This window comes from Brassica rapa, chromosome A02, assembly GCF_000309985.2.
Source record: "Brassica rapa cultivar Chiifu-401-42 chromosome A02, CAAS_Brap_v3.01, whole genome shotgun sequence".
NCBI classification, from domain to species: domain Eukaryota; kingdom Viridiplantae; phylum Streptophyta; class Magnoliopsida; order Brassicales; family Brassicaceae; genus Brassica; species Brassica rapa.
Genome location: NC_024796.2, coordinates 19,855,322 through 19,872,024, shown reverse-complemented (window position 1 = coordinate 19,872,024; position 16,703 = coordinate 19,855,322). Strand labels below are relative to the sequence as shown.

At 38.0% G+C, this 16,703-nt stretch overlaps 3 protein-coding genes across 4 annotated transcripts in view; 2 read left to right on the top strand and 1 right to left on the bottom strand.

Annotated features, from left to right (window-relative positions):
• The first annotated feature begins 3,177 nt into the window (after positions 1–3,177).
• Positions 3,178–16,703, top strand: part of LOC117132036 — a 38,192-nt gene continuing 24,666 nt past the window's right edge. For both annotated transcript variants that reach the window (XM_033285389.1, XM_033285388.1), the window contains exon 1: positions 3,178–15,853. In XM_033285389.1, coding sequence (XP_033141280.1) covers positions 3,231–4,448 — 1,218 coding nt within the window. In that variant the 5' untranslated portion in view covers positions 3,178–3,230 and the 3' untranslated portion in view covers positions 4,449–15,853. The remainder of the gene's footprint in view (positions 15,854–16,703) is intronic.
• LOC103848586 lies at positions 4,617–6,092 on the top strand. The gene is made up of 4 exons (XM_033285249.1): positions 4,617–4,908; positions 4,961–5,303; positions 5,415–5,490; positions 5,634–6,092. Exons 1-4 carry the CDS (start codon positions 4,617–4,619, stop codon positions 6,090–6,092), a joined length of 1,170 nt encoding a protein of 389 aa, XP_033141140.1.
• On the bottom strand, positions 7,701–14,015 carry LOC103848585. The gene is made up of 6 exons (XM_033285248.1): positions 13,161–14,015; positions 12,963–13,022; positions 12,241–12,819; positions 11,350–12,150; positions 10,828–11,169; positions 7,701–7,955 (listed from the first exon to the last, which is right to left on the bottom strand). Exons 1-6 carry the CDS (start codon positions 14,013–14,015, stop codon positions 7,701–7,703), a joined length of 2,892 nt encoding a protein of 963 aa, XP_033141139.1.

The window sequence follows — 16,703 nt, the reverse complement described above, 5'->3', positions numbered from 1 at the left end:
TTGTGTTTTATATTTTGTTAATAAATTTTTCACCTCTTTTTGCATTACATTTTTTTCAACACAACATTTATATATATGTTACATGTTGAAATATACATCTAATTTTTTTCACATACGCCAAAACATGTTTAAAAACATATATATATATATTTCTTAAAATTATATAGTATGTTCAAGAGAAAATATTTTATTTTATTCTGTATTATTTATATTAAACAAAATATTTTTCTGAAATATTAATATGATTTCAAATCTACACTACATATATGAATGAAATGATCAGATGTCCTCCCCGGAAAAAAAGAATAATTCCATATGCTTCTCTCTTATTTTTATTTATTTTTATTTATTTTTAAGGGAGTTTACTCAGATATACAAAATTTTAGGACAATTGACAAGAACCATACAAATCTTTTTTTTTATTACTGGCATTTTTTAAATACCAAGCGTGCCCCTTTTTTTACGTTATGAGAAAAAAACATATTTACACGAATGCCATTACTTTTCGCTGCCACATAAGCAATAACCCGGCGCCACGTAGAAATTATGTTCCGTGTTTTCATTAAGCCAGCCGTAATTCGCTACATACGTCGATACGGCTGATTTATATCTATATGTCGGCTGAATAAACAAACGCGGCTGAGTTAAGAGGAAAATGCTGACTTAAGAACATAAATCAGCCGGAAAGTATGGCTGAATTACAAAAATGTGGCTGATTTATGAGAAAAAGGCTGACTTACAGACAAAGGTTACGACTGACTTATACATCAGCGGTTTGTTTTCTAGAAATTTGGCTGAGTTGTAACTAAGAGACGGCTGAGTTATGTTTTCCCGGCTGAGTTAATGAATACCGACTGGCTGAGTTATATAATTTACGGCTGACTAATGTGATGTTGTTACGGCTGAGTTTATGATAAGTCGGCCGTAATAGGATGGATTAACAGTAAACTCAGCTCGGTTACAGCTACTTATTAGCGAAATATTAATTACTAGAAAATCATTCGTTTGATGGCTGATCTATGTGACGATACGGCTGATTTATCGTTTTTCATCTTTATTACGGCTGATTAAGGATCAAAAGATTAATTACTGAAATATTTCGATGGTTCGGCTGACTTACATTGTATATGAGACCTGATTTACGTAGGCTGAGTTATATATTTGTTTGTCGGCTGATTAACCGATTTTCCATGTCATCTGCCATGTCATCAACTCGGATTTGCCATGTCATTGCTAACGAACTACTTTACAACTACGTTTGTCTGTCTGTTCATCTTTTTCTTCATCTTCTTCATCTATCTATATATCTATCTTCTTCATCTTATTCTTCATCTTTCTCCGAGATCTTATGGATCCGGTAATTATTGTTTATGGTAACTGGATTAAGAAAATAGATATGTATTCAACGCCGACATGAAGAATTTGCAAAGTCCGTACTCGATGATTACAGATTGAATGAATTGAGAACAACAGATTGAATTCGCAACAACAGATATGTATTCAACGAACGACACTCCACCAGTTTCCAGAGAACAAGGATGACGAAATGAATCGGAATGACAGAGCAAGAGAGACGATTAAAAGAATTGGGTTTAAATATTTTGTATTACGGCTGGGTTTTGGGTTTTAATGTTTTACATTACGACTGAGTTATATAAACATGTTACGATTATATTGTGTTTTCTTGATTAGTATAACGGCTGAGGTATGGATTTTAATGTTTTCGTATTACGACTGAGTTATCATTAATGTCTGCCTTATTTAACTTTTTTACTCCTCGTGGTTATCGTCTCCATGTTATAAATGGCGTCGATATTAGTTCTGAGCCGTCAAATCAAGAAAGACGAAACGTCCCATTATTATAAGGCGTTTAATATTATAAAAAAGGATTACCGTGAATGTTAAATCAGTTTTTAAATACTAAAGTATCGGCTCGATGTTATAAAAGCCTCGATATTAGTTCTGAGCCGTATTTTCCATACTCAGCCGTCCCAAAGTATCAAACCTAAATCTCGATGGGCCATGATAAAACCCAAAATATTAACGGCTGAGTTATGTTAATATTAATGGTTGAGTTATATTATGAGTTAAATAATAAAGTATTACCGTCTCGATCTCTACGAAGACATCGATGTTATATTAACCAACATGGCTGAGTTATTTGAAATATCTTTGCTTAGTTATATGAACGTTACATTAATGGATTATTTCCCGATACTTGAATTGCCTGAAGAGATTCAGCCGTTAGTGGTTGAACGTGTGGCCGGTAACTCCTTCACAAATCTTTATGGCCTAAGAGCATCGTGCAAGACGATGAAGGCGTTAGCAGAGCGGAGCAGGGTAAACCATTTTTACGATGTGTTATCCATTCCCATGAGACTCAATATACCTCCTGGGTTGTTTAAAACTTGCTACGCAGAGAGAAATCCAAGCACACTTTATATGAAGGGTGTACAGTTTTTCTTCACATTTAACCTTCAGGAAGAAGGACTTCCTTTCATGAAGCTTGCAGCGGATGAATGATATGAGCGTGCTGTGTATACATACGCAATGACTAGAAAAATATATTGGGATGATGAGGAGTATTTTGCTTGTTTTACAAGGGAATCAGTTGACAGGATCAGGAAACTAGTTCGATCTCTAAAATGGGCATGGGGTTTGTCGCACAATGACGAGTTTATGGCAAAGAGGGACAAGTTCATTTCAACCGTTGTTCCTTTGTTCTATAGTTGCCAGTGTGTTCCTGTTATGGAGCGAGATTGAGTCTTGTGGTACATTGAAAACAGTAAGGGTGACAAAATGTGTAACCGCTGTTTCTGGATCAAAGAGTTGGGGCTCTTCTTCCGTGAGTTTGAACCGATGAGCGTGATTATGGACACAAGGAAGTGGTGAAGATGTATTCTATCAGAATCATTTCTCTTTTTATGTTTTTTGCTGTGATATTATTACGGCTGGTTTATATTTTACATTATGGCTGGGTTGTTTTCTTTTAATTACGGCTGAGTTTTAGTTTCATAATAACTGAGATATTTTGTTAGAGTGTTATTAAACTCGAGCATAACTGGGTTAATTAAATACGTAATAGCCGAGTTATTGTTACTTAAAGACTGAGGTAATGTTAACTTTTTGGCTGAGTTTTATGAAAAATCCAAGATACAGACTCGGAATCCGCCATGTCAACAAACTCCTTGCCATGTCATCACTAATGAACAAAATTTATAACTTGCTTTATGAGACTGTTCATGTTCTTCTTCATCTTAGTTATCTATCGTCTTCATCTTTCTCAGCTGGTTATGGATCCGGTAATTATTGTTTCCGGTACGTGGATTAAAAAAAACAAATATGTATTCAACGTCGACAGTAGAGGGTGTAAATTTCTTCATTTAGATGAGAAAACAACACATGAAGATTTCGAAAAGTCTGTTCTCGAAGATTACGGATTGAATGATTTGAAGGATCATATTCAGCTTAGCTACATGTTCTCGAATAAAGCATTAAAAACGATGGCGCACGACACTCCACCAGTTTACATGTCCAATACTCGGCAATTGCAAGGTTTTCTAAGCCTGAAGAAAATCGAAAGACTACGTCTCTGTGTGGAGATTACGGAGAACAAAGCAAGCGAGAAGAGTAAAACATTGTTGAGCTTTGGCTCAGAAGTAGAAGCAGAAGCTTCAGTAGTTGAGTCCAGAGACGAAAATTACAGTGGGAGTTACGATGGTTGCAGTCTGGAGAAGGAACAAGAGGATAATGAGAATGACTGCTCTAGTAATGTCGAAGGAGAAAAACATGACGTAGTCGGAGAAGATGAAATAGGCAAAGAAAACGAAGAAGATGATGAATTTGAAAGCCGATTTGATATGTTCGACGATTCAGACGGTGCGTCATCTGAATATGATAACTTCAGCTCATATGGTGAGTCTCCTACAGATGACGAAGATTCACCAACGCTACCTCCCAAGAAGAGATATCAGAACCTCTCGATGAGCAGATCTAAAGGGAATCTGGAGGTTCTTAGTTTGGAGATGTCGTCGATAGACATTGCGGTAGGTCAACGTTACGATAGTAAAGACGATTTGGAGAGACGACTGAAACTTCTTACAGTGAGGTATAAATTTGATTTTGATGTAGAAACATCAACCCCGACATCATACGTTTTTAAGTGTTGGGTTGATGGATGTTTCTGGAGAGTTTGTGCTTCTACCCAAGAAGAATCCAAGGCGTTTTTTGTTCGTATTTACGATTCGAAGCATACATGTTCCTGCACAGAGCGTTCTAATCGATCTCGACAAGCAACACCAGATATTTTAGGTATGTTGTACAAGAACTTTCTCGGCGACGTTGGTCCGGCCGTTCGCCCTACGGGCGTCGGAATAGCTATCACTAAGCAGTTTGGTATAAAGGTAATTACTTTGTTGTGGCTAAGTTATTTTCAACGTCACGGCTGATTAATGTCAAATGTACAGGCTGACATAATCATACAATTCGGCTAGGTTACTATATATTTAGATGCGGCCGAGTTATAGTAAAATAGGGTTGAGTTATTCAGTACGTTATGGCTGTCTTAATTATTTGATGTGGCTGAGTAATGAGGATCGTTTTTTTCATGTGAACAGATGGATTATTGGAAATCACACCGGACGTTGAAATTTGCAAGGGAAATCGATGAGGGAACACCTGAGTGTGGGTTTGAAAGCTTGCCTTCTTACTTATACATGATAAGAAGGGCAAATCGGTGTACAGTTACGCGTCTTCAAATCGATGAGCTTGGAAGATTCATGTATGTGTTTCTTGTCTTTGGTGCGAGCGTTAGTGGGTTTCCTTTCATGCGCAAAGTTGTTGTAGTCGACGGTACGTTTCTCAATGGTAAATACAAAGGGAGGCTACTCACAGCACTAGCTCAGGACGGTAACTTCCAGATTTTTTCCAATAGCCTTCGCAATGGTTGACACAAAAAAAGATGATTCGTGGCATTGGTTTTTTACGCAACTAAAACTTCTGATTCCTGACGACGAGGGTCTTGCGATAATCTCGGACAGGCATAACTCGATAGGAAAAGCAATTAGAAATGTGTATCCGTTGGCTGCTCGGGGAATATGCACCTACCATTTATATAAGAACATATTGGGACGGTACAAAGGAAAAGAAGCATTCCGTCTGGTGAAGAAAGCGGCAAGATGTTTTAGGATGTCTCACTTTACACCGATTTTCGAGGAGATTGAAGCGATTCATCCTGCACTCCACGGCTACCTCCAAAGAGCTGATGTCCGCCTGTGGACGCGTGTTCATTTGCCGGGCGAGAGGTACAATTTGATGACTACAAACATAGCGGAATCAATGAACAGAGCATTGTCACATGCAAGAGGTCTAAACATTGTTCGAATATTAAAATCGATACGGGTTATGATGACCAGATGGTTTGCTGAACGGAGAGAGGATGCCAGATCGCAGCCAACGACGCTTACATGTGGCGTCGAGAAACTACTACATGTAAGTCAGTCGTAACAGTAAAAATAAGTGCCATTTCATAAAATTCTCAAGTCAGCCGTTTCATAAAATTCATAAGACAGCCATTATAATTATTAAATCAGCCATAATATGTAATAACTCAGTCGTTTCATATTTATTAATAGGGTCGTGTAACTGCCGCCAGAGAATTGACGGTCCAAAGGATTGATGATCATCACACTGAAGTTAAATATGGATCTTCTAGCGAGTCTTTGAATGTTGTTAATTTGGTAGAGCGAAAGTGCACATGTCGGCGTTTCGAACGCGAGAAATTACCATGTGTACACGTAATCGCAGCTGCGGAGTACAACAATGTTTGTCGTATATCCCTGTGCAGTCCGTACTATAACAGTGAATATTTGGTGAGCGCATACGCTGAATCTATCATGCCGGCTGACGAAGCAGAAATCGTGGCAGACCAACCGTGCTTGCCCCCGTATATTCGTCAACAACCAGGAAGACCTAAGAAAAATAGGATGAAATATGCTTTAGAAGTTGCACTTCAAAACAAACGTCCTAGGAAAGAACACACATGTTCTCGATGTAGACATAGTGGCCATAATGCGAAAACTTGTCAGATTTAAGCAAGTGTTGTATGGATTTTCATGTTTTTGAATTACGGCTGGGTTTTTGTTTTCACTTATATATATTCAGCTGGATTAGAGATTTTCATTTATTTGAATTACGGCTGGGTTCTTGTTTTCACTTATATATTACAGCTGGATTAGGGATTTTCATGTATTTGAATTACGGCTGGGTTCTTGTTTTCACTCATAATTCACGCCCAAAATTCCAAACGTCGCGAAGTAAATAACCGGCTTCTCTTATAAATAAGGCATTTCTCGAACGGATGTATATGTTCATCTCTCTATTTTTTACACAACTTCTCTCTCTATCTAAATGGAATATTTCCCTCTTCTTGAATTGTCTGAAGAAATTCAGGCGTTGGTGGTTGAACGTGTGGCCCGTAACTCCTTCCAAGATCTCTATGGCCTCAAAGCATCGTCCAAGTCGATGAAAGCGTTAGCAGAGTGGCGTGGTGTATACTATTTTTACGATGTGTTATCCGTTCCCTGGGAACTCAATATGCATTCGCAGTTGTTGAAATCTTGCTACACTGAGGGAAATTTAAGCACACTTTATATAAAGGGTGTACAATTCTACTTCACATTCGGCCGTCACGAAGAAGGCATTACTCTCATGAAGCGTGCTGTGTATACACACGCAATTACTCAAGCAATCTTTTTGTGTGATGCACAGTATTTTCACGGTATTCCAAGAGAATGGGTTCAGAGGATAGGGAAACTAGTGCGATCTGTGAAATGGGGATGGGGTTTGTGGCATTCTGACGAGTTCCGCCAAAATAGGGCGCTGTTCATTTCAAAGTTTGTTATGTCGTTCTACAGATGCCAATGTGCAACACATGTGTAGCGACAATGTCTCTGCTTGTGGCACCTTGATACAACTAAGGATGACAACATGTGTGAGTGCTGTTTTTGTGGATCAAAGAGGTTGGCTTGTTTTTTTGTGATTTTAAACCGATAAGCGTTATCAGGGACACAAGAAAGTGGTGAAAATGTAATCTATTGGTACCTTATTATTTTAAGTTCTGTGCTATTTTTTTTTTAAGTTCAAATGAATGTAATGAAGGCTTGGTTATTGTTTCTTTTGGCTGATTTATTGTTCAATTACGGCTGCATTACTGTTTTATCACGGATGATTTATTATGTATTAAACACTTGAAAAAAATAGGTTCATTTACGTGCGTTGCAAAACGTTCAGATTTCTTAGTTTACGTGCAGACATGTAAAACGTCAATTACAAACCAACAGATGGAGTAATAATTAGCATCGATATTCTCATATCGTTGGCTGAGTTAAAGTAATAATTAGCCTCGATATTTTAAACACGCGCCACCATTAATCGACAACTTAGTCAAATCAAGCAAGTGGAAACGTCCCATTAATAATGAAAGTGGGTGAGTGATAATGTTCGTTGTGGTATAAACAATGATGAGTTAACTGAGTTTCTTTACACTTTACGGCTGAGTTACTTTACACTTTACAACTGAGTTACTTTATACATAACGGCCGAGTTACTTAACAACTGAGTTACTTTATACATAACGGCTGAGTTACTATAATACGTTAAGTCTGAGTTATATTAATCGTAGGCTGACTTACAAAACATTACTAGACAAAGTAGTAGTAGTAGCAAAGTAACGACATTCCAACCCCACAAACAAACACATTCCTCAAACACCGACCCTGACTCATACATTCTTCTCCTTTTCCCCCAGACGCCGTCTTCATTACTTCAATCTCTTTCTGCAACAGAGCAACGTTAACTCTGAATTCCGAGATGTCTTTGTTCATGCCACTTATCAGTGACTTAATATCATCAACCTCTTCAACCAAACACTCATCCGCCCATTTGAATAAATGTCTCTGTTTCCACAATATAATCAGATCTAAGTACTACGTAACAGAACATGCGAAATAAAAACCAAAACGAACCTTATTATATCCTTTTCCGCCGCAATAATACAATCTTCCTGGATTTGTAAAGGTTCCAGATGTAGAAATGTAACAGGGTTCACCACACCAACACTGTTTCGGCGTTTCTCTTTCCACGTTCGAACGGCGTCTGTAAGAATTTCTTGAAACGGCCGATAAAGAAGACATTTTTATTCTCAAAACAATTTCAGAAACGAAACAGAATAACATGGAATTAGGGTGAGAAAGACGACATGATGAAACAGCATCGTTTCCACACGCGCCATAATTAAAATATTATTTAAATGTGTCGATATTGTAAATTCCTCGACTACCCCGTCAGAGTGTTAATAATTAGCCTCGATATTAGGTTTGAGCCGTATTTTCCACAGGCGCCATAATTAATCGACAACTCAGTCCAATCAAGCAAGTGGAAACGTCACATTACATTAGAAATGTATTATATTAACATTCACAGCTGGGTTTTCCGTTTTACAATGGCTAAATTATGATTAATTTATTTACGGCTGAGTTTCGGTCACTTATTGCTGGGTTTATCGTAAACTAAAATTCACAACTGAGTTACCTTATACGTTTTGGCTGAGTTATTATAAAGATACGGCTGAATTAAACAAACACATTATGACTAGGTTATAGGACTTAATATACAAGAAATACGAATTCGACATGTTTACATTCAGGAACCGAAATTAGCAGATTCTCAAAACAATATTAGAAACGAAATGGAATTACATGGAATTAGGGTGAGAAAGACGACATGATGAAACGGCATCGTTTCCACACGCGCCATAATTAAATTATATTTAAATGTGTCGGTATTGTAAATCTCTCGACACATGCGTCAGAGAGTGTTAATAATTAGCCTCGATATTAGGTTTGAGCCATATTTTCCACATGCGCCATAATTAATCGACAACTCAGTCCAATCAAGCAAGTGGAAACGTCACATTAGAAATTTATTATATTAACATTCACAGCTGGGTTTTTCCGTTTTACAATGGCTGAATTATGATTAATTTATTTACGGCTGAGTTTCGGTCACTTATGGCTGGGTTTATTGTAAACTAACATTCACAACTGAGTTACATTATACGTTTTGGCTGAGTTATTATAAATACGGCTGAATTAAACAAACACATTATGACTGGGTTATAGTACTTAATATACAAGAAATATGAATTCGACATGTTTACATTCAGGAACCGAAATTAGCAGATTTAAAATACATACAAGGCATCACTTTCAGAAACCAAAATTGTCAGGACCAAACTCTTCAAATATGTGGAAGAGATCACACCAGACTCTTGTTAACATCCACGGAGGCTTGTCGCCTCCGATTGCCCAAGTTCTCTTCAAATAGTGCATCTGGCAACGAAATATCGTTCTGGCCACAAGATTAAAATGTGTCCAAACTGTCAAATTATGCCTTCGAATCCACGTGTTTCTTACAGCGAGTTGAAGAAACCAGCGTTCCTTAAAATGATCGGAATTGCGCGGTATGTCGGCCAATCATGAACCAAGCATTCTGCAAGAATCGACGGGATGACGAGAGAGAGATCACTTAAAAATTTGAACCAGATAGTACTTGTTGTGTCAAGTAATTCACCCGGACCAGGGTATAGAAGAGGGAGGTTTTCACGATTTGCAGAGCTTAGTATCGCATTGACACTGTTCTCTAACATCGTCAAATAACCAGGAACAATCGGCATAACTTTTGACGGGGATAGAGAGTTTTTGTTTAGTTTTTTTTTAGAGAGAGAAAGTTGTAAGAGAGGAGACAATATATAGAGAGGTACATAACGTCAAACGTCTCGAGTTAAAATTTCCCAAGAAACAGTTATCTTTTTCCCGCCAAACGTCAGGATGAAGTTACACTTTACGGCTGTGTTACATACCACATTTACGGCTGACTTAGTAAATGGGTTTAGGGTTTAGGGTTGCTTATTTAGGGTTTCGGTTTGCTTTTTGGGGTGTTTAAGTTTGGGATTTGGATTTTATGGTGCAAGAATAGTTATAAAAACACAAATTCATGATAAATAACACAATAATAGTTTATTAGTTTTGAATTATGCTCACATCTCATATGTATCAGTTAAGTTTATGAGTAATTGTAAGACAACATATACCTCAAGATCATGATTGATTCTAAACTCGTATAGATTCAATAAAGAAGACACATTCAGTTGATTATATATTCAATTCAGATATATAATTGGAGTTTCAATTTAACATTTTAAAGTATAAACATTTTTTTTTGATTAATGGGTATGTTTGAGGTATGCTTGAGTTATCATATCTTTTTATATATCTATGTTACGATTATAGGGTATGTTTTGGGTAAGGCTGAGTTACGTATATACGACACGGCAGGGTTATAAAAACGCTAAGACTGAGTCAAATTTTATAATAACAACATAAGTCAAGTAAAAAATAACAACATAAGTTCATCATAAAACAACAACAACAAAAGTTAAGTACACCAAGCGCTAGACATTTGAATATTTCCTCCTTCAGCGAGGATATCTGCTGCCATCTTCATCCGTAAACCTTGAATATTTTGATCGTTTATCCCATCAAACGTTACACCAAGCGCTAGACACTCCACAAACTTCAACGAATACACCCCACAATCGCCAATCTGGGTGTTTTGTGGAGTGTATTTTTTGCTCCTCCTTCTGAATGAGAACTTCTTCCTGCTAATGGGTCTGATATTGGCAGGAATATGTACACTCAACATAGCGGGAATCATGTGCGTCAGCGGTTTAAATGAATTCAGAATTCTCTGCTGAATTTCGGGTGTTACCTCACCAAAGATTGGATCGTAGCAATCAATCTTCTCCTTCTTCAGATCCACGTGATACGTAACCCAGTGATTTCTGCCGGTTTGAAGATATCCGTACAAGTGATCCACATCATCATACCACCTCAAGTTTGTTCGACAATGATTGGGAATCCTACCATTTATCATAACTTCATAACCATTGCCTTTGAACATGAACATTGTGGGTTTCATCTTGAACTGACCGTAATCGTGAATCAAAGAACTTTGCCACCAACCGTCAACGAAGGCAATCCGCTTGGACCAAAATGGAGTGGGCTCTCGCATGGACCTTTTAATGAGGACGTTCATATACGCCACAATATGCTACATAAATAATATGAACAAGTCAGTCGTAATCAAATATATAACTCAGCCGTTATATAATAAAAGAATATATAACTCAGCGTTATATAATAAAATAATATATAACTCAGCCGTAAAAATTAGATAACACAGCCTTAATAAAATAAAATAATATATAACTCAGCCATTATAAAGACTTACATTATCAAACACCCATCCATACTCAGTCTCCGGCCACGGTCTCTCATGGATGAGTATGCTGTAGAAGTCACTTTCATGATCAGCTGTTAGTACTTCTTTTTTACCTGGTGGTGCTGGTGGTTTGGGTGGAATTGCCTTGATGTGTTGCATAAGTTTCTCCAATAGCGCCGGATAATCAGGTGCTAGAGGGTCATATATTGCTGATGAAGGAGTAACATTCTTCCTCATACACGTCGTTCCATCATGTCCTACCGTCGGAAAATCAAATGATGAAGAAACTGCCGTCGTTGACAACCCTTTTGAAGTTAACTGAACATATTTCTCCCAGAATTCCTTAATTATGGCAGATCTAACCAATTCAGAATTCTCGACATCAGACTCCGGCGCGAATTCGTTCTGTTCTACAACAACTTCATCAGTTATATCAGCCAATGAACTATCCTCTACATCAGGTTGTACATTGCATCTTGTTACACCGTCACGCGGTGGAGTCACCTTTTTGTACTTTGACCTAGCCTGGCTTTGCTTCTTTAGCTCAGCCACTTTTTTCTTAGCCTCAGCCACTTTTTTCTTAGCTGCGGCCACTGTTTTCTTAGCTTCAGCCTCTTTTTTCTTTTCCTCAGCAGCTTTTTTCTTAGCCTCAGCCTTCTCCTTCCTCTTAAACGCAGCATCTGCCTGCGCTGTTTTTTTCTTCTCATCGGCTTCCTCACCCTTAACAATACGCGTGCGCCTGCAGCCGCGTCCATAGGCTGGATCCTTAGCAGCCTTATCATCCTTAGTAGACTTATCATCCTTAGTAGCCTATGCAGGAGAAATTACTAGGAAATCAAGAGGCCGCATATCAATATCTTTATCGACACTACCAAACTCCTCATCCAAATCCCTTTTCACCCCTGATTCCTTTTCAAGCTCCTTGGCCAAATTCTTTTTCGGTCGAGGAGCCGCATCTACTAACGCTGGACTATTGACAGACTTCTGATGCGTTCGAACCACCGGTGATGCCTTCGATAATGGTGGAGAGGGGTTTGATAATGGTGGAGAGGGGTTATCATGGTTTTCGGGAATTTTCCTAATCCCCAGATCTTTCAGACGCTCCTCCAGTAAAGCATTCACCCTGTCATCAATGGTCTTTTGGTCCATCAATGGTATGTTCCGGTCTAACTCGTAAGCTTCCAACCGTGAGTCAACATGATCAAATTTTCTGGAAATAATATCCAGAGTATTCACAATGGTCGTTAGAGTCGTTTTGTTCTCCAACTCCAACTCTTTGCTACCTTCCTTCTCGCTAGAACCCTTTCCCGCTGCATCAGCTTCAGACTCATTTCCCGCTGCATCAGCTTCAGACTCATTCTGTGTCTTAACTTTCTTCTGCTTCTTAGTGGGTGGCTCAGCTTCTGACAAAACTCCACCCTTCATTCTCTTCTTCTCATTCCCCTTCCCCTTCACCTTCCCCTTCCCCTTTGCATTCCCCTGCACTTCCCACAAACCTTTTACAAATCTACCTGAATGTATGTCTGTTATCAACCTAACGAGTTGTGGGTGTCATCTTCACCCGGCCAAATAGGAAACATCTCTTCAATTGAGTCCTTCAAAACTATTCTCCTCACACGCACCTGCAACACCAGGTTATAACAAAACTCAGCCTCCAAACTAACACAAAACTCAGCCATCAACTAAAATAATTCAGCCGTCATTTAACACATAACTCAGGCATCAATTAACATAATTCAGCCGTAATTTAATACATAACTCAGCCATTAAGTAAGTACGAACTCAGCCATCAAATAAATTAATTCAGCGTTAAATCTTACCTCGCCATGCTTTTCGATTTCGGAAGACAACAACTTATCAAAGCTTGCACGTGTACACTTTCCACCCCATCGCAAAAGCGGAACGTCTTCGTTAATGATCACTCTCCCAAAACTCTCACCGAAGCATGTGACGGATTCATAAGCCCAAATCAATAATGCGTCCTTCATGCCGCTTATTGTGTATGAACCTCCATCTGGAGCCAACGTTTTAATAGAGTCAATTAGAACTTCGTATGCAGTCTGACTCCATGGATACGACCTCATGGCTTCATCGTAGAATACCTTTATTGCACTTTGAAAGGGTATCCCTGAATTGTGATGCAAACAATAGACTTCCATGGCTTGAAGAAGTAGCAGCCCCAACCACTTGCGCTTTTCAAAACTCCAACGCGGACAGAACGCTAATGCTGCCTTCAGTTCATCTAACTTTGGTCCCATCCCAAGTGGCACTTTCAACTCCCCCCAAAACTCGTTGTATTGACTAGGATCAAATTTTTCTGTTGGCAATGGACCTGTGTTTAGCCCAGTGATCTCACCAAACTCGAGCAAGCTAAACCTGATAGCCTCATCAGCCACGAGACACCATATCTCCTTCTTTATAACTCGCAGCTGTCTACACAGTAGATAGTGCACGGTCCTACCAGACCACATGCTTTTGCGTTCAGCTAGCCTAGCAACTACTCCAATGGGAGAGTTCACCAGTTCTTCCCACACATCAAGTCCTATTGTTTCTCTAACGTGGGGGAAATGCCCTGGATGGAAATTGTGATTAATCACTTTACCATCTAGGTTAGAAGACCCTTCAGGGTAAAGTTTTGGTGGGTAATCCCCTGATTTAACTTCAGCAGCATCCATCTGATCATATAATCAAACAATAAAATCAGCTCCAACAAAACAGTAACTCAGCCGCATCATAAGAGTAACAAAAGCATAACATAACATTACGTTATTCACGACACAAATATAACTCAGCCATAACATAACCATAACTCAGCCGCAGCAAAACCCTAACTCAGACGCAACGAAACCCCCAACAAAACAAAATCACAGCCGCAACACAACCATATCTCATTCGTAACCATATATAAATCAGATAAAATATAATACATAACTGACCCACAAACTCAACAAAACACAATATATAACGTCGCGATATCCTACCGGAAAGACGAACTCGTAGATAGGAATGCGGCGAAGATGGCGGCAAAGATGATTTCTTATAAACGAGTTCAGAATTCTGTCGATGACGAAGAGTGAGAGTATCCTCGCGGAAGAGGAAGTTAACACAGACAATGTCGACAGAGAGCTACTTCGACGAAGAGGAAGTTAACACAGACAATGTCGATGACGAAGAGTGGGAGAAGAGATGGTTTTTTTTTTCTTCGACGGTTCCTTCTTCGAGACGAGAAAACAATGTTCTTAGTTAGTTTTTTTTTTAAACTTCGATTTAGTTAACTCAAGAGAAGAGACGGTTTAGTTTCTATTGTGTTGGTGATGTATAATTTTAATTAGTGATGTAGATTATATGTTTAAAAATAATTTTAATTTAAAAAAATTAAGCAAAGACCCTTACAGTCATTTACTATGGGTGTCCAAACATTCTAGTCATTTTAAAAAGATGTTCAACACTCTAGTAATAAACCAACTTTTGTTATACATTCTAGTCATTCGAAAATTTGTCAAAAGACCAAAAACCTTAAAACATCAACCTAATTACAAACTCTACCATTCATACTTTAAACTTAATCTTCTTCACTCTATTACAATTCTTAACTTATGCATCTCTCTTCTTCTCTCTATTCTTTTTCTTCTCAAATCTCTTCTCCTTCTCCTTCTCCTTCTTCCTCTTCAAATCTCTCAAAATCTCTTCTACATTTTCTTTGAATTTTCATTGATTTTTTGCTCCCCGTTAGAAATATGTTCTCTTCTCTTCTCCTTCTTGAATCTCTTGTTTCTTCTTCTCAGATATGTTCTTCTTCTTCTTCGAAATCTGTTTTCCTTCTCAGATTTCAGATCTCTTTTTCTTCATTGAAATATTTTCGTCTTCTCAGATTTCTTTTCTTCTTCAAAATATGTTCTCATTCTCTCAGTTTTTCAACTTCTCTGCGATTTCTTCTTTCTTTTTTATTAGAAAAAAAAACCTAAAAATCTTGAACTTTCAAATTAAAGCTAAAAAAACCTTGAACTCATGTTTGAACCAAAAAAATATTCCAACTTTCAAATATTGGTAATTTTTACTCTCATTTTTTGTTGACTAGGCCATTTAAGAAACCAGAAAAATCAATTGTTAAACCTGTAAACGTTTGTTAACTCGCTAAACATTGTCGTTTTAAAAACTGATTAAACATTAACGAAATGATGTTGTTTTACATCTGTAAACATTTAAATCATCCCCTCTTCCGCAAAACCTAAATTTTCTAATTCTCGAATCTCTCAATCTTCTAATCTCCAAAATCCAGAGCCATTGATAATGCAAAGGATGGTTATGACGATGGGGTTACTTGATATCACTCAAATTACCATAAGGAGTGAATTACTCTTTCAAATAAGAGGTTCAGATGTAGTACTTAGGGATCGAATCTACTAGGAGCTAGAGAACATAATAATTCTAATCATATTTGTTAAGCTAGTTTGTTTAATGTTTTTAATGTAAAGTTGCAAGTTTTGTGAGCACGTAATTGCTCGATTGATTGGTTGGGCACTACAAGAAAACACAAGTTTTACGAGGGCAGTTTTCCTCGTTACTTTGTCGTAAAAGCAGTGTTACGACGAATTAGCGAGGAAACCCGTTTCGTCGTTATACGTTTGTCGTAACGCATATATCCTCGCTATTTCGTCGTAAGGTAGCGAGGAAATAATTTCGTCGTAAAAGCGAAGGAGGATATTTCGTCGTAAAGACCACGTAAAGATTCCACGTAAGGACGTCGCTAAGTTTCCTCGTAAATACCACGAAAAACTTTCCTCGTAAAACCCACGTAAATAAATACTCGTAAAATAAACGTGAATACCTTGACAGCTTTCCACGTAAAGAAAACGTAAAAACCTTGATAGATTTCCACGTTATTTTCTTGTAAATGTTTCCTCGTAAAAACCACGTTAAGCTTCCACGTAAAGAAGCCGCAAAATTAGCTACGAATTTACTTCGTTTCATTATTTTATAGAAATATAAAAAATTATAATTATAAATATAATTTAAATTATTTAAATTATTAATAAAATTAAAATTCTAAAAAAATCAAAACCAAAATATTTTATATATAAATAAGTTTTGAATTCATAATACAAGAACCGAAATTAAAAAGAACTAAGGGTGGTCGTTAATCGCCTCGTAGAATTCATCACTCCTCGCCTGAACATCCGCCTCGGCATGTGAGTCGTCGGTCGGTGACTGGCCTGGGATAGGATTTTGTTGTCGCATGTTCCTCAACAAAGTCGCCCATTCCGGATTTGTGGCCGCTACAACGTCCAAGAAGCCCTCGAGTCCACCCATACGAGATCGCAGCTGAGTAGACTCTCTACGCAGCTCTTCGGACTCCCTACGCA

What these genes read in the sequence shown, in the direction of transcription:
- LOC103848586 (XM_033285249.1), top strand. Translation starts at nt 4,617, where the DNA reads ATGGATTATTGGAAATCACACCGGACGTTGAAATTTGCAAGGGAAATC. An exon ending in CACAGCACTAGCTCAGGACG is followed by an intron (nt 4,909 to 4,960) that starts GTAACTTCCAGA and finishes ACACAAAAAAAG; the next exon opens with ATGATTCGTGGCATTGGTTT. An exon ending in GCGTCGAGAAACTACTACAT is followed by an intron (nt 5,491 to 5,633) that starts GTAAGTCAGTCG and finishes ATTTATTAATAG; the next exon opens with GGTCGTGTAACTGCCGCCAG.
- LOC103848585 (XM_033285248.1), bottom strand. Translation starts at nt 14,015, where the DNA reads ATGGATGCTGCTGAAGTTAAATCAGGGGATTACCCACCAAAACTTTAC. An exon ending in AGCTTGAAAAGGAATCAGGG is followed by an intron (nt 12,151 to 12,240) that starts GTGAAAAGGGAT and finishes TCTCCTGCATAG; the next exon opens with GCTACTAAGGATGATAAGTC. An exon ending in ATGGATGGGTGTTTGATAAT is followed by an intron (nt 11,170 to 11,349) that starts GTAAGTCTTTAT and finishes TTATTTATGTAG; the next exon opens with CATATTGTGGCGTATATGAA.